At 37.5% G+C, this 24056-nt stretch overlaps 1 protein-coding gene across 10 annotated transcripts in view; it reads right to left on the bottom strand.

Moving 5' to 3' along the window:
• The window catches only part of LOC137283661 (RNA binding protein fox-1 homolog 2-like), a 95673-nt gene that overhangs the window by 46949 nt on the left and 24668 nt on the right, over positions 1-24056 (bottom strand). For 2 of the 10 annotated variants that reach the window (XM_067815286.1, XM_067815290.1), the window contains exon 1: positions 2689-3109. The exons of 4 other annotated variants lie outside the window; for them this stretch is intronic. In XM_067815286.1, the coding sequence (XP_067671387.1) occupies positions 2689-2718 (30 nt within the window). In that variant the 5' untranslated portion in view covers positions 2719-3109. Of the gene's footprint in view, positions 1-2688; positions 3110-21583; positions 21678-24056 lie in introns of those variants that run through there. 4 more of the 10 variants (XM_067815288.1, XM_067815287.1, XM_067815289.1 and 1 more) reach the window with 4 other exon arrangements.

Raw genomic sequence — 24056 nt, 5'->3', positions numbered from 1 at the left:
TTATGAGTGAGTAGCTTGGTCTGTCTCCCACAAGAATACAAATCCAAATCAAGTCTAGAAGCCTAGATAGTCTGAAGATTAATTACTGTTCTAGACTAGATCTGGAACTGACTCTCAATTTTGTAGATATACATTTTCAATAACACATCTTTATGTCTAGGACTAAACATCAATCAAGAAGTCCCCCTGAATCATATATCTTTAATAAAGAAGCAATACTCATCAGAATAATAATTCACTTCTACAATCCCAGTGAATGAGTAAGTTTAGTGAGTGAGTTTAGTTTTCAGCAATATTCCATCCATGTAATATTGAATATGCCCCAAAATTATGCATCAAACAGTGTACCTATTGTGGGAATCAAATCTGGGTCTTCAGCATGAAGAGTGAATGGGTTAATCACTAGGCCCTTTGAAGATTGTCAAGAAGCATCTGGCAGTGGGGGATCTCATCCTTGAATTTTGACATGACTGCAATGCTATCTGAATATAATCCAATGTCCTTCTTGAAGATACCAACTAACCTTGTTCAAAACTGTATCATAATATCCATGTAAGAGATGGTTGCATGTTCTGTTTGGCTACTTGTAAACACTGATAATGATGACACTCTCCAAACACATGGCTGCCAAGATCTGACCACCGTGATGTATTACAACAAACAGGATGAGGGTTAGTGCCCAAGATACTCAGTCAATGTTATGCATGCTTTAACAAAACACAAGTTTTCAATCTCTGTCCATGTTTTTTCTTGATTTCTCAACATCAAAACAGCTTGTCATGCAACTGTGACAGAATCTATAAATTGTGACTTTATTTAAGTCAGCTATGTGTGCTATTAGTGTTTCAGAACCTGCTGACACAGGACAACATAAGCTGCAGCTCATACCACCTGTCATGTACAGATCGACATCAGCTGCAACACTGTCCAACAGGGCAGTCCAAGTTCGTGGCCACGGTGACCTTCAGGACAAACAAAATGGCTGCTGTTTGCATCTGCTAAACGATCCTGTATTAATGAATCATCCACAGCAGCCTAATATCCTGAACACAAAGCACTGTGGAACATCTGGCTGCCCAGCTACCTGTCGTAATGGCCTCCACTGCACAGGTGAAGGCAGGAAAACAATCAATACTATCGTCAATACACTCGGGTAATAGTTAACAATTGCAGAAGTGGGACCGCCATCACATACAACTATTGAACATGGTGAACAATTATGTAGCAATTAGTTCAATGCAAAAGCAGGATTGTTGACTCTTGTCAAAACAATGACAAGAGAGAATCAATGCTTTTGAACACCAGCACACTTTGGTGTGATTAAATTGTCAAATCTTCATTACTATACTGTGATACTATGCAAAGTAATAAACTATTTTGTTTGAAGTGTTACATGTTTCGTTTCAAACCCATGGTCAGCAGATCCTGGCAACCAAGAGGGGTAAATCTTAGTCTACTGAACCACTTGTGACTAACATATAAATCTGTGCTAATGTCATTCAGGAAAGTGCTGAGAAATTAAATTGTTTTCCTTGAGACATAAGGTTAAGTCAACCACTACCAGACACATCAAGTCCATGGCTGTACGACACCTATACCAAAGTCCATCTGACAGCCGGACATTAGATGGATGGGACCTGACCCTTACCAACACCCTAGAGTTCATCACTGGCCAGAAAAAAGGACAAATGTCCACTGTTAGCACAGTCTTTGTACAAACAGACAACTCAACTGGAATGTAAATTACTTTGGCTTACATATGTAAATTCCTGTCACACCATGACAGCTACACAGGACATGGCCACACACAAGAGGAGTACAGGGCATTTAATTCAGCACAACTGGAGCAAGAACAAGAATAGAATCAAATAATGTGTCCAATTCAACTTTAACCTTTAACAGTTTGGCTGAATTTAAATATCTTCAACCATTCATTACTCCAACGTATTTGTCCAAAGGTAAATAGTGGCATGCGCTTTGTGATAATCACAGGCGAGAAATACAACACTTGGCTTTGTAACCACTGTCTATTCATTCCTTTAAGGGATGTCAACAAGGCAGCCATTGCAGCTTATGTTAAGTGACATTGTCTCATTACTTATTGATTTTCAAACCACTGTAGAAATGAATACCAGAACCAAAACATAAACTTCTCACATCTGGAACTATTCTTAAATTAAGTAATCCTGACAAATACTACAGTAAAGTGTAAAGTAATCAGTCATGATGATATGTTAAGTGATGGACACATCTGTGTTCTGTCCATGTGATTTGATAATACTTCACAGATTTACTCTGACTGACCTCATTGAGAGTCTAGTAGGGCCATCCCAGATCAACATCAGTGGTCTCTAGTGACTCACAAGGCCTAACCCATGTGTAAACCATTCATCTCACATACTTCACATTGCCAACATTTTTAGGCCACTTCCATCATCCATAGAAACAAACAATTTTAACCCAGAATCCCATGAAATTAATGAAAATATATATGAGTTTTACAGCTGTAACAGAGTCAAAAATAAAATCACAGACAGTTGAAATATCCCAACCACTGATGTTGACAGAGGAAACCAGAGGCTTGCTCAGATCTGGAAACCAAGACAACCAGCCTCAGTAGCATGAGCCAGACTCACACGATTTTCATAATAGGCATAAAGGGACAGACAAAGTGACACTGTTACTTACAGATGCATAGACAGGGGCTGTCAGCAACATCGTCGTCAAGGGATGCTAAGACAGCCGCATCAGTCCCGTTTTCACAAACAATCCACACTCCAACAATGAAAATGTCCTCCTGCCTATTGCCGAGGATACCTGTGTAAACTAGGTCACCTGACAGTAGGAATGCAATTTACACAGGTAGCGAGAGAGTTTCGTCCCGTCAACTGGGGAGCCAGGTAGAATGGGAGATGGGATCGCCAGTTATAGACTGCCCTCAGTCCACTTGAACAATTGATCTGGAGGCAGATGAAGCTACAGCAGAAGGTGGATGACCGAGATGGAAGGTTGGGTGTGTGATGTGTGATGTGAGGAAAGGCAAGAAACCTGACCCTCACTCCCTTTCTGACAAAATAGTCTGTTCTGCTAGAGTCAGTTTGCCATCAATAACCAGATAGCCAGGCTGGTAGCTGGCAGCACTCTGTGTCTCCCTCCCTCTACACTGTGACAACAATGACAAGCGGTCAGAGATGAGGCGGACAGTGTAAATAATGGACTTGATTTGGGGATTGGTGGACCGTAACACCTCTGTCAGGAACATCACTGACAAATGTGAGCGTGTCCCACTACAACGTAGCCATGGGGATAATGTAATAGCTATGTGAACTTGCCTACTGGGCTATTTCAAGCCCAATGAAGCATGTCGCCATGTTGAACACAAAACCCTGTATTTATTTTATTAGAATTTCTTTCCTACATTGGCCCCCAGGCAGGAAAATAAAGCAGTGAGGTGAATGAATATTTGTATATTACCTGGTACTGGAGCATGGTTTAGGACTGTAGTGAAAGCATTATATGAAAGCATTATACGCTAAGCCAGTTCATCTCATGTTAATGCTAACAATGTGTGTGTGAGACACTATAGCTTGAAATGGTCAGTCTTGTCATATAATTAATGGCTTTGGAAACCATGCTCCTTTTGACTTTCCTCTGAAAATGACTACAGGCATTTCAAGAACATGTTAGTGTTCTGTTATCTCATCCTACACACACTTCCAATGTAAAGCCCAATCATTGAGGTAGCTGTCTCTAGCTAGACAATGTCAAACTGACCTCTAGGGAAACTGATTTTAAAGTCTGCAATGCTGTTTTGTTAATGCATATGATGTGCAGTAGATTCATTTCAGCATAAATTATTTATTACATGACATGAATTCTATTATTGTACATGACATTAATTTTCATTTCAGTTTTACAGCATGTTTTAATATTCCTGTCAACTCTATTGTAAATTAAGACAACTACAAAAAACAAACCCCAAAACACATAAAATTCAACTAGGATCAACTTGTAAATTTTTAAATTATAAGAAATAAACAATAAGGACAAACTGATATTTTCCTGTGAAACAGATACTTTTCACATACATCACATATTTAATGAATCACTGAAAGCCAGAAAGATCAAAACACAGGCTATTTCATCCTGATGTGATAGCTCTTCTTTTGGCAACATATATGTAAGATACAAACTGAAAACATATCCCCCAAAAACACATAAGCAGATCGATAAGAGCAAGGTAGGATTCTATTAGTGCACACCATATCAAGTTGAAGAAAGGATCTGCCCCAAACTGACATAATTCACAGCATGCTGACAACCATTACAATCTCTACAATTGTTTCCAAACTCACACCATAAACAAGCATGCAGTTCAATAGATTATCTCAATGATTATCCTGCCACCCGCTTTAGACCCAATCCTCCGCCTGTGGAGGTGCGACTGAGGTCAAGTGGTGACCTCTATCAGTAGAGGCGTCCCCTGATAGCTGATAAAGTTTGAGCAAATACAATAGTTTCCTGTGCTCATCCCCTTCACATGCAGTGTACAGGTAGGGAAGTAGCTATCACAGGAGTTACGTCCCTTTGGAAACCACTTGAAATGTCAGCAAGTTTCAAACTTTAAGTAAATGACAGCTTCAAAATCACAGGAGGAAATTATTTTTTTCTTTATTTAAGTCTGAAACGAACGTCTGTTGCGATCATCAGCCCCATGATAAAAGTGGTAGTTCACAAGGAAATGTTACTTGTCCTTGAATTTTAATGAACACCTGGAACACCAGTGACAGTTGTCATCACTATTATCCTTCTCTGCAACGTTGTATCAGTTTTAGCATACAAGAATTGATTCTTCTGTGGTTTTAAGCTAAATATTAAGGTAGATTCATATCATGACCCCTTAATACATTCTGATTATTATCAGTAACTAAAATAGAAGCGAGGTGTATAGTCTCGGTGTCAATACTAGAGTTGTGAACCAAAGTATGAATACAGCAGTCATCTGTCTCCTGTTATTTTTAATGAAAGGTATCAATTGAATGTATCTTTTTTCAGAATACTATGGTGTCATTAGCTCTATAAGAAAATATTTTGCTGGCTTGTTAATAGTAAAAGAAAACATTGCACATTGTGCAGGAAACACACCAATTATTAGGCAGCTACTTTCAATTGATAAAGGCTCAAAATTTTTTTACTATGTCCTTTGTTCTTGAAACAAGACACCAAGAGCACAGTTCAGGTGGCAAGCAGATTTGGGATTGTCCAGTTAAAAAATAAGTTGAAATTGAGATATACTACAGACAAATATATCTTCTTTAACAAAAGCTGTAAAGCCGAATTTTATTCTACATGGTTTTTGTATCATAGTTTATTTACAGACGGCTGTTCAATCTATGTATCAAAGTACATAGGAAAAGCAAAAGTCATTTATTTAGAAGATGATACTTGAGACAAATGGTTAAATGCCAACTATTTCAGACAGTTTGTATCAGCTGTTCTGACCTTCGGGTCATACGATGCTGCTAAGTTCGACATATCTAAAAATAATCCTTTTCAAAATAATTTATGACGGATACCTATTTAGGTTCACTGATGAAAACTAGACTGACACTTGTCTCCACCCACAAAGTTCGTCATCAGACAAAGGCTACTCGGCTAGGGCAGTCATACATTCAAGTAGAGAATGGCCTTGATTTATGTCAACTGGCGTACACTGACATGTGGTGTATAACACTGTATATCACTAGAGAGTAGGATGCGGGACATTATGTAGCTGAGCTGTTGTCTACCACAACAGCTGTTGCAAATATCACACTCGGAAATGGGATACATGATTCATATTCGCAGAAGAAACATAATTCTCACTCATTCTATCCACATCACCAAATACCTCATTATTTCTTGGCGGGTTCTATTTAGATTTATATAAATTCCTACACCAGCCATTTAAATTCGTATCATTGTTTTTCATATGTTTACAATTAACACTACCAATCAATGCTTTGCTGGATTCAAAAGATAAGATAAGATATTTATTGCATTGCATTCTATTAAGGAACAGTGGCAGTATTCTATAAACTACAGATAAATGATCCTTATCATAAACATTAAGACTGTAGATGCTACATGAGCAATGTATATGATGAATCACAGTAACACGACATACAACATAATGTATATTATAATGGCCTAGCACAATCAAGAAGTCTTCTATATTTGTTTTGAAGTTATACATATAGTAACATATTATTTCTATACTATTTGGTTGATTATTTTTAAACGTAGTAGTAAGACTTTGCAATTTATTATTTTGAGACAAAAGGGACTTGAGCAAGTAGCACCTTACTTCTGAATACTTAGAACAATACATGAAATAGTGCTCTTTATCTTTAAGGACTGAGCATTGACTAAAGAGACTGTCTTCCAGAGGTGTTGGTGGTCTTGTTCTCCTACCTAGTTCAATTTGTAGCTTGTGATCACTCAGTCTTAACTTTGTGAATTGGACACAGTGTTTTTTTTAATCTTGCAGTGTTCAAGGTATGGTTCAAATTTAATTTCTGACTTGAATTTTCTGTAAATTCAAAGTTTGTTCCTTGATTTTGGTGAATTTGGTTTATCTTGAACAGAGTGGAACATGTCTGTAGATTTCAACTGGAGGTCCTCCAGAACAGAGAAAGAAGTTAAATTACTTTCCTTGACGTCAAACATATCTAAGAGGCAACCGAGTTTATAGTACCATCCAAATTAGTGTTTGGCAATTTTTATTGATTCATCAAGAGCATGTTTCAAAATGGTATTTGGAGATTGTAAAATATGTCTGTAAAATTGAACAATGAATTTAATTACTCTGAATAGGAAGGGGTAAAACCAAGCTAAGCTCTGCATGCCCAGTTGTGCATTTGCGGAGAAACACCCACAGTTTGTTTGCCAGATTTTATTTGTAGTTTTTCAGGAGAAAAAGCATCTACATTAAAAAACTTGAGAAGAATGTTTTTAGAGTACTAAGAAAGGGACTGATGTTCTCAATCAAAAAAATATGCCAGGTGTAATTGTTACTGTATGTCAAAGGTTAATAACTGATGATTCTCATTTGACTGAAGATCTTGTCATTGATTGTACATCTATTCTTTCTGCTGTGTCAGTCCATCCATCAACAAAGGGGTTGAATGGTTCCAGGGTATATATCATAGCATAACTGAAGATGGACTACCACAATTAACAAACTGCAGATAAGTGGAATAAAATTTCTTTTCTATCCTTTATTAATATTCTTGGGAATGGGAAAACATCCTCATCCTTGTCTTGACAAGCTGCAAGTCACTTTCACTTCCAGGATTACCACCTATTGTGCAACTTATCACACAGTCCACATTGACACGGAAGCACACAGCAGTGTCATTTCCTACGAAGAGGGTCTTGTGCTCGCTTGATTTAACAGCTTACTTCTGTATGGGACATAGAGATAACCAACGAATCAAGCTTTATGAATGTGGGACTTGGGATCAAATCTCACACTCTGATAATCATGTTTCTCGTTTTGAGGACACATAAAAGAGCTTAGTGGTTTTTATCAGAACATTTTCAAATTCAGGTCAAATGGGCTGGTTTTATTATTTCTGTAAAAGTGACTCAGATGAGTAAAATGTAGTATCAGTGCAACTATGAGAGTGACTAAAACTACACGGATCATGGTGTTGTTGACATTTACCATGTATTCAGTATTCAAGGCTTCAGTATTTGAATCGGATCATCTCTAGAAATTTTAAACATTTATGACATTTTTATCTTTAACTTGAAACACTGAATGGCCTTAATACACACGCCATTTGTACTTAGAGATCAATGAACAATATTGTGACAAGATGTCAGCCAGGCTTTCACAAGTAACTGTAATTTTTAATTGACAGGGTCACTGTGATTGCAATTAACAGTTCAATACAACAATCAATTCAGTGTTTCCAAAGGTATCTCTGTCAAAATGTGTCAGAGTGCATTTACATTCAGATGGATCTTGCAAGACACTTAGGTACTAAATAAAAGACATGGTTCTTATTCATTGTGATCGAACAAACTTACGTTCAGGCTTCTTGATATGTGCAAACTTGTCAGAGATCTGGATAGATACGCATTTCAAGTACAATTTAAGAGACTAATTTAAAACCAAGGCTAAATTACAGAACACCAGACACCTACTGCTATCTTTCAAAGCAAGGGTAAGATTTAGGGTTTGCGCTAGGGTTATGGTAACGTGACACTAGGTATCCGGTTTTCTGTAATTGTACCAAACCTAATTATATAATTAACATTCAGACAAGCAAAGATTTCATAAACATCTCTGAGTGAGAGAGTGAGTGAGTGAGTGAGTGAGTGAGTGAGTGAGTGAGCGAGCGAGCGAGCGAGCGAGGTTATAGAGGACAATATTTCATCCAATGACAGCACCCAAGAGGTAACATAGTCTGCATGAGTTTGACCAGAGCACGGTCAACAATCCCACTGTCTAGGTTGGATGACACTTGACAATGGCAAGGTCACACACTGTTACCATTCAGATTATCATGCCAGGTGCTCTTAGATGAGATGTTACGAGCGAGTTATTAGGGTCTTTGTCCTGTGAAAGACAAGTTGTGGATAGCATCCAGATACCACTAGGCCATGTCATCACTCTCATAACATGTTGAAGATCTATGAAGTCAAACCATTTACATCCTCTGATCAATGAAGTCAACCCCTGCAAACATGACCTCAGATTCTATTGGAAGTTCAACAAAACATCAGCATTGATTTTGTCTTGTAATTTCAAGTGGTGTCTTAACCATGAGAATAATCAAGCGTACCAATAGCAAAACTAAATCAGTGCCACTATAGCATGCAGGGAATTATTTATAATAATAAAAAAGACATACATTGCAGTCGTTATTTTAGACTGACATTTAGCCACAATAAATAATGTCCATATGGGCAGCTTTCCTCTTGCTGTTTTTGATACATAAAAGTTTAGCATGTGCACAGCAGTGACATAAACAAATTACGATCAAAACAGAATTAATATCTCATAAAACACAAACATCAGTCTGATGAAGTATGCTTCATAGATACAAGCCAGATACTTGACTCGAAGATCATATGAAAGGACTTCTTTCAAGAAAACTCACGCACAAACAACATCAAGCATTTGTTCAGTCAGTGTAAGTAAAAACCAAGTCATTGATTTTCTCAATCCCATCTTAGCCCCAGACATCGTAATAATGTAAGCTCAAGTTAGGGCTCAGCATGAATTAATATTCTTCAAGATGATGCTTGGGTTGCTCATAAACTCGGACTCAAGGCTATTTCCAAATATTGATTGATTCTTTAGCCCTGGGCTGCCCCAGTACCCAATGATGTATAGCAACATGGTGGATACATGGATAGACACTGACAGGAGCCACTTCTCTGTTCAGCGACATCGCTGTTGCACAACATACCACTATCATCTTTCCGGCTAAGGTGTCTTCCCTTGAGGGTCAATATCTGCCATATAGTATTGACTGTAACTTGCTAATTCTCCCTTTGTGTATGATCACAGAGGGAACAGTGGCCTTCACTGAGTCAGTCTGTGATGAATAAGTAACGAAGCAGTTCAATCATGGAGTCTCACAACTTCTCAGAGTACATATAATTAGTTTTTGCCAAATATCATTAGAAATACCAATCACCAAGCAGGCAGTTGACTTAATTGCGCCTTTGAACAAATTCCATTTATACATTGCCCATCTTCAAAGTGTTGAAGCATGTGCCAAATATATTTGTGTCAAACGGACAGTGCTTGGCTCTTATCCTTTTATGGTAATTTTTGTTTTACAGTGGAAGCTGTTAAAATTGTCATTTGTTCGATCTGGCAAGTTGTCAACATTGGCATGGAAGCTCAGCCCCATCCATGGCTTGTACATTTATCATCTGCTCTACTATCCGGCACATTGCCTAAAACAGAATATTTCTTCAGTCCCAATGAGTGCCGGTTTAGACAGCTTCCACTGTATATGGATTATTCATAACTGATCTTACAGGACCACACAGAATTTCTGTTAAACTGTCTGAAGAATTATGTTCATTGACGAATCTGTGGTCACTGGTGCAGTACCAACTGACCAAGGATCATAACTGGAATGCACTTGAGACTACAACCTGCAATCAATGTCAAGCTAAAAACAATCAACTTAGTGGATGAGTGAGTTTATTTTTATGCCACTTTTAGCAATATTATGGTAGGGGACATATCCATGTCTATCAAAGTTGCGAGAATGAAGAAGCTGCACCTTATAAACATGGAGGAAACTGAATCTCAGCCGTTGAGAGGTGTATGTTCCCAGTAGTCGACATATGGCTTCAGTCCATGGACATGATGACTGCTTCTTGGTGAGATTTAAAACCCTGATTTCTATATCTGTTAATGTCAGTTTAAAAAAGGCTTAAACTTTTGAAACTAGTTCTGTATCTACTTAATGCCCTTCGTAGAACAAATTACATGTGCAATGTTTACCAGGGTTTATTTTGCTTATGTTTAGGAGTACCTAATGCTTAAAAATATGCCACTGGCATAAACCACAGCATAAAAAGGCCTCCTTGGCACCAAGCCATACAGCGAAAGACCTTGTGATGTATTACACTGCAATAAAAAGTCCAGCAGTAATATCCTGGAAGTGGAGATCTGATCAGCTTCAGATTGCTGTAAGCAGACACTTGCAGGAATTCAAAGTAAAGTTTGGGCTAAACCAGAGAGATAGAGACGTACAGTCATTGATTGTGCAGGGTTTTATTGGGATTTCTCCTCTGATACAGGTTAATATCAACAGTTAGGTTGCATAAGTAAATATCCATCACAGACATCACTTCCATTCTCTTATCAATTACAGTGACTTACATCATTTACTGAAATATGGAACTCCCTGCAGAGAATTCCTAATTCAAGCAGACAAATCCCTTCAAGAAGCAATTCACAGAAACAGGTATAGTTTGGTTTTCCATAACGTAACATTACATTACCACACAGGCAAATAAAATATAATCTGTGAGCAATCATGACAAACAAGATTATTGCTGTTTCATAAAGAAGACAAAGTCAAATTAAGAACAAACAGTGCAGAAATGGAGTGTCACATCGTAAGTAGGAGAGTCTAATTCAGCAAGCTTGGAGGGTAAGCACTCTCACCTTAAAGATGTCACATACAAATGAGATTTTGTCACCTGTTATGTGTCTGTTTCTGTACATGGAAGTCCCCACTCTTAGTTTTGTTGTAACAGTGTATTATGGAGGTGTGAGTCAGAGAATCCTGATGTTTTACCATACATGGTATTCACATGCCTGATATTATCAGAAATGTGGTGATACTGTGACACATCTCGACACCAGATATTTCGCTGGGGTGTATGGATATGGCAGTATATTCACACATCTATGAAGTGTGGGAATGCTCCAGGATATTCGCATACCTGATATTATCAGGGAGGTAGAAAAGTGGCGATACAGACACAGATTTCAACACCTGACATTTTGCTGGGGTGTATGGATGGATATGACAGCATATTCACACATCTATGAAGAATAGGTATACTCCAGGCCATTCCCACACCTGATATATACTTACGGTGTCATGACATGGCAGCACATTCATAAACTGAATGTCATACTGTTATGTGGGTATGTCCATGTCATTCAACTCAAATCAGTGTGTGAAATAGCCATTGGCCTATTTGCTAGTGAAAATCCAATCAGGCCAGTAATTCTCTACAGTCAGTAGCCTGACTGGCTAGTGAATTTTCATGGGTCATCTTGTAAATATATCACCGTCTCCGACTTGTTGAGTTACAATATACCTTTAATCATGCAAGATTATGGACTGATAAAAATGTTCATCATATCAGCAGTTTAATGATAAAACCTGTATGCTATTCTCATCTATTTTTGTATCTTTTGCTTAGTTTCTCCATTCAAATTTCAAGCTAGGGAATTATTTTGTTGACTAGTTACTGACTGGCTGCAAAATCTGGAAACTATTTCGCTGACTCCAATACCTGTTAATACCTTGAGTTGTATGCATATGTTCATGGTGTTGAACTCCAATACCTGATAATATCTAGCACTGCAGATTTGTATCTGGTGTTGAAATCAATATCTGCAAATATCTAATGCAGTAGGGATATGTTGAGTTTATTCCCATTCTGATAATATCTTCTTGGACACCTACAAAAGCTGTTTCATACTGCGATTGTACCACTGTGACCAGTCTGCAGTAGAATTTTGCCCAAGCAAACAAAAAACAACCCAACTCAATAAAGGGCTTCTTTCAGACTGAATAAAAACACTGATTCATTAACAGAAAAATAGTTTGCCTACATTTTTATTGGACCTGAAAAAATCTCACTGATGCAAAATATCTGTAACAAAACCATCAGTGAATCTTAGGGAGTCTCATCCTGGGATTAGATCTGTAATGCTGTAAATGTCACACGCTGAAAAAAGAACAAGTCTGATTTAATTTGTGTAATAAATGTCAAGGTCTCAGACAGATGAAAAAAAAGAAAGGACATCAGAAGCAAACAGGAATATATGTATCAACTGATTGTGTATCATGTTGTTACTGCAAGTATCCCATGATACGATCTACAATACGATTTGGTATATGATTACATATCCACTATTGCAAAAGATGATGAATATATCCTTGAACCATGTTCACATGGTGTATGTGACAGTGAGTGTGCGGTGTGTGCATGTGCCTATGCATGATAGTGAATGACTGAGTTAAAGAGAAAGTGAGGATTCATCTCCATATAGCAATATTCATGTAATATCTTACCCATTTAGAAAACGGAAAATAAGTCCAAGGCATGATGAAGAATTTTACACTTCAATGACTAGGTTACGCCAACACACTCTCATGCTGAAGTCACAACCAATTCCACAAGAGACCACAGAAACCCAGATGTCACTTACCACATTTTACGGTTAAATGGTCTTCTTATTATCATCACACATGAAATGAAAACAAACCTAAACACCAAACCCAGTTACCAAACTTACGAGCATGTTAAGTCAAACTTATTAACTTATTTGCCAATCCTATTTGCAAGAAGCAACATATGAAACACAATCCCCACTTCGTTTATTCCTAGGCAAGCCTCTAGACAGGGGTTTCTTCTCTAACAAAGCACACCATTGTTTAGGTGAGTATAAATCACACCCATTTACTACAGTCTATTCTTTCCAACTTCTCTCCACTCCTGCTCTTCAAGCTGAGATCATGTACCCAACCTCAGCTCTGTATGAAAAACGTGCCACGCATAGCACAACAAGCTCATGTACCCGGGAAGTTCATGAGGCAAGTTTAAAGGAGAGGTGTCCCATTCAGGGAAGTAAATAATGCAGCACGAGTAGAAACATTTCCGTTATTGTGCACAACCAAATGACACTGCCATATTGCATGATGATATCATGTTTACCTATTAGCATCACTAGCTTGGAGAGACGTTTGCTCAGTGATATACCTCTCATTTGATAGGGTTGCTTCTTGATCTGAGCCTTGAGTAAGTGAGTGAGAGTGAGTGAGCAAGGGAGCATGACTTAATACTTCTTTCAGCAATATTCCAGGAATATCACACACTGTAACCATATGAGGATCTGAACCCGCGTCTTTGGCTTGATGAGCCAACGCTTTAACCAGTAGGCTACCCCACTGCCCCCTCAGCAAAAACAATCTCATAAACAATTTGACCAGTCATGGGTCATCACCAAAGCATGGATGGCCTTTAAATCCATTTGGATTGCTCCATTCATTGCTCTATCCACAAATGAGATATGTTCATTTGGGTGAAATTCAATACTGATCCCTTAACATATGTATGTAAATATTGGAAATATATCATCACAAAATGTTTAAAAAGTCTAGATCAAAATATAAAACAAACAAACAGCAAGTGAGGAGAAATAAGGCAGGGTAGCTTGAGTAAAGTATTCCTGTAGACATTAATGATAATCTAGATCAATATTGTTCTCATTAATCTTCCCTAAATGTTTAATCCAGCCAGCACCAGTGTAACAACAGTGTCAGTCAGTAACAGACACAGCTGATCTGCTCAGTGTTAAATGTATTCTTTGTGTGGGTTGAAATTTCTACTAGCTTTCGCGCTTTTGTTTTTTTTCGTTATCCTGGCTAGGTTCATAATTATTAAACATTATATTAAAAACAGGACTACTCCTTCCTATTTGTTCCACTAATTGGTTCCCAGCTGAAGCTGTGAGGAAGGCAATCTGAGTTCATGCTATTGCATAATGGGGAAAATATATGATGTGACAGAAACATTCATAAACAGGAAACTGTATGCACATAAACCTACATTCATAAAAGCTTTTTCACTGTTCTGTTAACTGCTACATATTTCAAACAGCTGCTACGTCTTGCGATTGTGTGTTTGTTTAAAACTGAACAAAACTAACTTCCAACCAAATGATGCAGTTAACTGAGCTTGGAGCAGACAATCCAGTGACTGATAGTATAAGCTGTCTGGTACAATGACCTGTAAGTACCCAGTCACTTAATCTGTCACACCCAACATACCTAAATGGATCTTCTAACTTGTAATACCCTCCAAAGGGTCAGTCACAGTAAGAAAAATCATAGTTAATGGTTACATATTCTTGAATGGAAAAACATTTTTTCCATGTATCTCACATTAAGCCATTTAATGGCACAGAGGTAAAACAAAGTCTTGAAAGCAACAGTAATTTGTCTGAAAAAATATGTCAAAGACTCTATTGTATGTACAGATATCTGCTAACTACAAATTGTACTGATGTTGGCTTATGCCCGGACCACAAACCTAAAATGATGGTTCTGAATGATGGTTCTGAATGTTGCTGGAAGTCTCTCATTTGCAATGTGTGAGAAAACTGACAGCCATGTTTTTTTAAGCTCCATGGAACAAGGAGACAAAGGATTGCATGAGACACCTCATTAATACGCTACACACGAAAGACAAAATCACAAATTATTCAATGAAAGCGTAATTGAAAACAAATACAAAAGGCAGAAAAGTTATATTCATTATAACTACAACATAAAAATGCCAATCACTGTAAATATTCTAAATATGGTCATGAATTTTTCTTTGTTTTCAAACCTGATTGACAAAATCAAATCTTAACACAGACTCATCAAAGTGAAACCCAAGATTCTGAAACACTAACACACAAAGACTGCTGGTGATGTGTCCAGGTCATGAATCACCACTGTCTGTCAGCCATGACACTGATCAACTGCCACAACACAGGGCAGTGGTACACACAATCCAAGGGAGACAACTACAGCTGGCTCCATCTGCAATTAAAATGTCACCAATGGACCTTGCTTGCTGCCAACTTGGCTTGACGCTGTCGTTCAGAGATTGATCTCTAGGAGCTGCTAATCAATGCTATAAAATTTTACAACAATGAAAAATGCTTTCATACCTATTCCATTCTTAATTCTAAATAAAACTGTCATGCTTATATCTGGAGCATTGTTTATAAGAAATAGCAAATAGTGACCCTGTAATTTGCCTTCAATTCGCATATATATGTTGGAAGCGATTTTCTGAATGGCTACAGGTACATTTCATTACTTCGTGACAAAAGAGTTCAAACACTGGTTGTGCCAGATTACTTAAGGTAAAAGAACAATCACCTGTTGGTATCAAATTACATTCTCTTGTAAAGATATATACCCTGATAAAATAGCTGTTACCTTAATGATCGTCACAGTTGCCATTACGTACACTGCTCCTTTTAACGCCAGTGAAGCTTGGCAAACTAAATGTGACCACCACCAAATTGCAAGCATAGTCTGTTTAACTCCTAATCATTAATATCTCATGAAAACCCATAAGAGATTTTCCTGTCTACACATTTCTTTCTAACAGTTTCTTAATAATATTGTAGAAATTTTCAAAGAACTATTTTTGGAAAAAAATTCTAATTTATCTCTATCAATATGATTAACATCAGGAGTGGTATTTTGCCTCAAGAAATATATCAACAGTACCAATTTCTGCATGCCTCAGTTCTGTTACAAAAGATAGAAAATCTCATGAGGACGTGTTTTTTTTTTCTTTTTCATCATACAGTTATAAATAAAATAATATCACTTGTTACAAATGAAGTACTTTAAGTTATAAAAAAATTATTGATTTTTCTTATATTTTGCCAAACACAAAAGCACAGAGGAATCTAACTTAATCGCACTGGCTGTGTGATGAAAAACATGCCTGTCTTGAGTGTTCACAAAGTAAATTTCCATTTGATATCCCATGGAAAAGCAAGGCCAATCACATTTCAGAAGTAAAGTTAAAAACACGGGACTTAACTCATCTATGTGGTCTGTACTGAAAAAACAAACTCCTTCTAAAAGCCCTACCTGAAGACAAAAAGTACCTAAAATCTTGAAATTACCTAGGATTTCTTCCCCAAAGTCAGCATATGAGCCCATATCCTGATTGACAAAAACATCCATAAAACAAACATTGGGAATCACCCTTGCAATATAATAACTCAGCTGTGTAAACACACATTATAAATACATTTCTGGCAAAAAAAACCCACAATCTTTATTTGGTATTTCTTATATTTTTCAGAAGCAAGAGTCTAAAAATTCCACAAAACATCCTTTTCTTCATCTGGGAAGCTTGTGTGTCAAGGGAGTTAATCCAATGAGAATTAGTGGATGTAAGGTTAACAGAGTTACATGCTCTTGGACACTACAGTTCATCGTGCATATAATTTTATAGCCATTTCTTTTAAGTTTTTGATATTTTTCACGTTTACTTATCTATACATTTTCTTAAAGAGTAAATTGTTTATGACAAAATGTCATGAAAAAATGAGAAAGTAGTCTTACCATTTAATGCACCAGGGACAAACTATCGAACCATTTATGAGCTACAGTGTGGGTGGAAGGTTTGCCATGGAAATATGACAATATGTATCCGATATGTTTTTTAGTGAAAATTTGAGAGTATAGGCAAACTTGTTTCATACACTTTCACTTAGAGGAATGAGTAGGTGATTATAAACAACTCAAAATCAGTTAAAAAGGAGCAAGTCCACATTTCAGAAAAATTCCAAAGTGTGAAATTGGCCTATGAAACAAGAAATGATGAGTGAAGACAATAACCCTACCAATCTGAAACCCAATATGATGTGAGTAGTGGGGGTGAAATCTGTTATATGCAGTGATAATAGATGAAGGAGTAGAATCCAGCTGGGCTGGAACCAAGAATCTGAGGATAACAACAGCTAAGGGAAGCAACTCTAGGGAGTTCAACCTGCAGTTTAAGACTGAAAAAAGCACAAGTATTTCCACCTAGCAAGAAACACTAATTCACTACCTACTACAAGGGACAAAAAAAAGAGAACCAGTTTTTAGACGGACAAAGCTAATCAGTATGGTCTGTACTGCACAAATTACTAGCCACACTTTATATCCTCAGCTTCCAATAAGGTGTTTGGGTCTTACATCAGCACATATTCAATCCAGTTACAGAGGAAATTTTAAAAAAGGACAAAAGTTTAAGACCATTTCAAAGATCCTATTCTGTTATATATTGCTAAAGAAACTGCATACAGCTCGTATTTGGACATAGCTTGTCTGTATTCAATTTCAAGTTCCGTAACTTCCACATGAACTTCCATCAGGTTGGCAATGTTCATCACCATACCAAATCTATCCATAACATTATCTTCACCTTTCTGTAGCTATGAGGAGAAGAGCTTTAGTGGACAGGAATAATTTTGATCAACTGGTGCTATGGGTTAGTGGCTCCAGTTGCAGACTGAACCCAGTCAGGAGCCATGCTAATTAGTGAGTAAATGTTATTTTTCTGCCTCAGTCAGCAATAACAGGTTTATGACACTGATTGTGCTTACTATGTTCAGCCCAGGCTAACCAGTGATTGATAGTATGAGCATTGATCATTATATCCTAATTAAATAAGGACAAGTGCCATGTGTATAATTAGTATGACCTTAAAAATCTTGAAATTCTCCTTGACACCTTTAACATAAAACAAATTAGCATGGCTAGCTGGAGCAATGAGCACTTGCTGCTTTGATACTGTGAATATCTTCTTTTAGTTACTCTTCCTTCTTAACACAGTTACAGATAGCTGACAGGGCAGCAAATTCTTAAAACTGAGTTTTACATAAAATACTGAAAAAATTCCACATCATAATAACCAGTATGACTAATTCACTTAGTTACTGATTCAGGAAGTATATGAGTTGTTGTCAGTTGAACTTCCTTCGCGGAAGTCGGCTCTATCAAGTGATACTCAAAGCCGGATAAAGTTTTCAGCTAATTAGGTCAGAGGCTTATGTGTACAAACTTGTCTGTATAATGAACATAAACCACCTTACCAAATTACATGCCCACTTAAAAAAAAAGCCTGAAAATGTACATAACAGATAAAAGGCCGGCTCCTTGTGTTTGATTGCTTTTGAGCACAGAAGTGTGCAGTATTGACATGGCAAGCTTGACTTGACTTGGAGAGTTCAGTTAACTGATAGTCAGTTGTCCTCCCTCTGGTACTTTCTACCTAGAAACGTAGTAACTCATGTAATGGCTGCTTGTTCCACACAAAATGTTGGAAAAGCAGCATCACAATATATATGGAGAGTATCGAGATAAGTATCGCATTATGAGGCACTTGTATCGGCATATCCCTAGTTGTGTGAAAGCAGTATATAGCCACTTTGTAACTCAGTTTCTTCAGCACTAACTGTATGTATTTTCTTCACAATTTGATCTCTGATAGCATACTAAACCTGTTTTGTATTATACACATTACCTATCATAAAATTCTAAGAACATCAGGTGCTTATCAGAGCATATACTGTAAAAATCTTGTCTCAGCTGGTTCTTTGAAACAGTGACAAACTTAGAAATATATAGTTAGCTCATTACTCAACATGATCAGAATATATTCATCCAAGCCACAATGGTGTTATGAACAACACAAAGCTGTAAACACACTGTAGTGAGTCTATATATGGAAACTGTGTCCAAGGCTACAGTGAACTCTCAAGACCAGTTTAGATTTACTACACTCTAGACCTCCCTTTTCCATGGCCATGAGGTCAAGGCCAACGCAAATGGAAGAAAACACAGACACATAGTATCAATTTTGACCTTTCTTCATGACTTTCAAAAAAACAAAACATATAAAACATTGAGTTCTTCTCCACTATCGATAAATCAGGATAGAAAATGTACTCAGACGGACAGGGAATCCAATATGAATCTCCATGATGAGAAAAATACTATGCCATAGTCTCCATCATACATACAAAGCAATGTTTCCAGTAAAGACAAGCTATGGACTGAAGGTTATGACATGTGGTTCGTGCTGTTTGCCTGCTTTAGGAGGCTGAAGAGATCGTCAAGAGAGCCAATACTGTGCACAGTCATTTTTTCATCACTGCAGTTGTCTGATTTCTATCTTGTAAAAAATCTTAACAAATTTATCTAAAGGTCATGATGCCCTCATAAATATGTATACTTATATTTTTAATCTGATAAAGTATTGAAAAAAAAAATGGAGCAAAACATGTACGAGCAGCATTGGACTTGATGTCAGATGACCCGTGGTAAAATCAGATCATCCTTCCAGAAATGTTGGTCACTTTGTACTCCTGAGATTGCCCTGTGAGCTGACAGCTGAGTGGTGTAAAACTGTCAACTCAATAAGCTGCCCTGAAACCTTAGCTCAACATTACTTCATCATTCTCCATTAAATGCAAATTCTTCTTGCTCCTTCAATGAGAAAATCCATATTCTCCATCATCTTAAACAGAAAAAGTCATAAAAATTCATAATCGTAAATATCCCCTCCCCACCTAATGGTGTGTACGTTCCAAGAACTGCCTTCTGCACCTCCTCACAAGACTGGCAGTGAATGCTTCTACTACGCAAGCTTTGATGTTTGCAAGCCTGGTTCCTCAGCTATCATCTTTATCACCACAATCAAAACCCATGGTGCCCTTCTTAGACCTCAATTCCAAAAATATATGATGTGAATAGAAATCAGAAAATTATTATCCATTAGAAGTATGGAAATCAATAAGGATATTAGGATGGGAGACTGACAATATGGTACTACCTTGTCTTAGCCCAAACAACTGTCACCTATCTGCTCTCTTCCTTGGACTGTCTGTTTGTCAGAAGCAGAAGTCATCTGTCCACGTGCTACACACCTCTGCCATGGCTATATGGCTAACTTACCCCACCTTTCCACCAGCCATTGTCTATACTGTGACCATGTCTTCACTTGCAAAGACTGTCACCATGAGGGGATTTTGGGTTACGACTTAACTCTGACAGGTTCTGCTGGTTGGAAGTGGCACCTTAATGTATTGGGGAATAGGATTTGGTTAAATGGTTGAAGAGGTGTGGAATGTTGTCAGAAATGTGGCCATGGTCAAAGTGGGAATACTGTGCAGGTTAACAACAACACATACACAGTGTGCGAAATAAACACTGGCTTCTTTTCCCGCAACTAGTAAAAATCCAGTTGGGCAATGTAGCTCCACAGTCAGTGGCCCAAACTGGCTAGTGAATTTTCAAGGGTCATTTTGTAAATATATCACTCTCTCCGACTCTCTGACTTGCTAAGTTATAGTACACTTTTAAACCATACAAGACTATGACATGATAAAAATGTTCATCATATTAGCTGCTTAATGATGAATGTTAACAGAGCATACACTAAATGTTTAAGAAATTCAGACATGTGTTTTCTTATTTGTTTTTGATGACATTTAACCTTTTTGTAATCTTTTGCTCTGTTTCTACATTTAGATTTTGGGCAACTGAATTATTTTGTGGGCAAGTAACTGTTGAGCATAGCTAGCCTGACTGGCTAGCAAAATTAGGGAACAATTTTGCACAATGCACACACATTGTGAAAAGTCCGTACAATTACATTTTTGTTGTAGAGTACTAAGCCACCAGTCCTGAGTCCCGAGAAAATCAGGTCTTCATGTGGCAACAAAAAGTATGAGCGAGTGAGAGAGTTGTACGATGCTTTAGACAATATTAATCGCTGGGGACACCAATATGGGAAACCTGCTGGTAACCCAAGTCACTATATGCCTGAAATTTAAATCAGTCGCTCACTCAACCTTTTCATTCCGTCAAGCCAATATCTAAGCATTAGGCTACACCACTACCCTACAGTCCATCCTCATCATTAGGTGCCTGGCAGAAACAGAGCAACATGCCATAGTCAACAACACAAGATTGGAAGCTTACAACATGAGCTAGAGCATGCATAAATTTGCTATTTTCCTCATGACACTTCTAATTCCACATTGTTAAGTCAAGCAACCATTGCCCTGCCTACGTCCAGAAGACACAATTTCAAATATTTGATGCAAATCATCCCCAAGTGATGACTAATCCTGCATCTTGCCCACAGCAGCGAACCTGTTTTTAAATGAGATATTGTGAATGTTGCGAGACCTGAATAACTGGACCAGACACAACTATGCAACTAAAGAACATTGCAAAAACCCTACCTGATCCGATTGAGAAGATAAGAATCTTACAAGTCAGGAAATCACGCAAGATTCCAACAATGCGACCCACTAAAAGCCTTGCCACTAACAAATTAATACTGCTTCAGTCTCTCATATTGATTTGAGTATTGTTGCTTTCCTGGCCATACTGCATAGCTCCTCCACTTATTAATTGTAGGCACTACAAGTTAATTTTGTAGGCAGGTTTTAATGGCTAATTACAAATCAAGAACCCATGTCTTATCTTACAGGAAACAGGCTGGCTACACAGGAAGTGCATGTTTTCCTATCTCGTGGCCTAAGGTGCTGTGGCAGGCACTGGGAGGTGTTGTCAGGATGTATACAGGTCAAAGGTCAATGTCAGGCATCGTTATACAATAGCCTATTGGAACAGACTAACACGTAGTGTCTCTATATATGTAACTTTCACTGAAGCAAACAATTCCAATTCCTGAAAAGGAGCCCCAGAGGGGTGTAAGATTCAAAACCTCAAGAAATCTAGACTTGCTTCATGTTAGGCTTGAGCACTGCCAAAAGGGGCTGTGCTTTAGGGACTGTGTGTCAGACTAATTGAAACACTGATCACAACATAAACTGTGATTTTCTTTAAATCTATTGTTGAATCTTTCATTCTTTATTTTTATTCAAATATTTTTGTATGAAATTTGCTGCAGACATGAAGCAAAAAATATCGACCTCAAAGCAGATGGTTCGTCTAGATGAATCTATGTTTCGAGGCATGCAGGTTGAAGCTTGGAGAAAAGTCTCATGTGACATTTGATCATAGTGTACCACTTGATACAACAACTGAGCACAGGAAGACTATGAGTCATGTACAGCTTTATGCAGCTTTTAACACTATTCCAACAATATCAAGGTGGAGGACACCACAAATGTACTTCACCAGAAGACCTTGTTTGGCATCAAACCGTAGCCTTATGGTGCAATGAGTGAACACTTAAGTAACTACGCTGTAACAGCTATGTTAATATCCTTCATATCCTACCAATATTGACTGTTCTGATTAAACCTGATAATACTATTGCTATAATCCATCATCTTGTTACCTCGAACTACAAACATTACAATTTCTAACATCATCCATATTCCCTCATCTTACACTTCCATCAAAGAAAATCAACATTGAAATCACAAGCTACAAATTGTTTATCACATGATTAACATTTGATAAGCTGCAAATATATACAGCTAACAATACTACTGAAAGTTAACTCGTTTCAATAGGCTCCTGTATGCCAGCCATTAAGGGAAAACATAACCAAATGTCAACACTCCACCTCAATACCTTCTCATTAGCCAACTCAAATGAGTTACAAAGTTTGACATTATCGATTTTATCTACCAATTTACGATGGTGTACATCATAAGGCTATTATCTGCACGTAAATTCCTCCTTCAAAGCAGCAGGCAGTTAGCCAGAACTCACAGATGAGCCTCCAACACAATGTCAATAAAACAATCAGACTTAGTTTACAGATCCAGATCATTATCCACTCTCTTGTCGATGAATCTCTGATTGGTCAATGAATAAAGGTGAGCATTTCAGCTCACCATGGTCATTTCATTTCAGCTTCACATCATGCTGCTTTATCCCATGCAATTATCAACTGCCTTAAACCACTGCCTCTTCTTGAATAGGGGATTTACATAAAGAATGCATAGACAAGACATTAACTTGTCTACACAAAATATACAAGGATATGAATAAGGTTTGATCAGTGACTGATGTTTTCACACTTTACAATTCTATGTTAGATTGACAGAGGGAGGCTTTTGCAACAGAATCCTGACTGTAAACAATTTACTTTTCTTTGCTACAATGTGCACTGATGTAACCCATCCATAACACAGACAAATATCATCTAAATATAACTTGGGCATATTTACATCTTGGCCAATTCAGTTAAAGACTTAAGGCTAAAAGCTTGCAAGAAGTATTTCTTCTGTCCTACTTTTTATTTATCCATCTAGTTATTGGATACACAAGGAAAACTTTCAAATCCAACTTGGGGAAACCTTCTGGGAAAACAAGTTGACGTTATCATACAAAAGAAGGATTACATTTAATTCAAGGATTTAATGAATTTGCTTGGGAAGGTTCACATTCTATAACTCAAGCGTCAATGAACTGAAAGCACTGTAAGAGGCATACCCTATATGGACAAAATGTAGGATTATTTTGGTAAGCTTTGTGAAAAGTCTAACACATTTAACATGTACCTCAGATTACAAACAGAAGGCCAATTCTTAATAACAGTGGTGGAAAATAGCATGATGCAATCTGGGCTGATTGTACTCTGGCACTTTGACAGGAAGAAATGGACTTTTTGTAGCTAGGTAACTGTCTTATTGGCATGAAATATTGATTACGTCCATCAAACATCTCATCATTAGACCTGCCTTGAATACTGTAGCCAAACTCAGGATAAATTGAAAATGTTTCGAAAGTAAA

Source organism: Haliotis asinina, chromosome 5, assembly GCF_037392515.1.
Source record: "Haliotis asinina isolate JCU_RB_2024 chromosome 5, JCU_Hal_asi_v2, whole genome shotgun sequence".
NCBI classification, from domain to species: domain Eukaryota; kingdom Metazoa; phylum Mollusca; class Gastropoda; order Lepetellida; family Haliotidae; genus Haliotis; species Haliotis asinina.
This window is presented reverse-complemented; position numbering and strand designations above follow the sequence as displayed.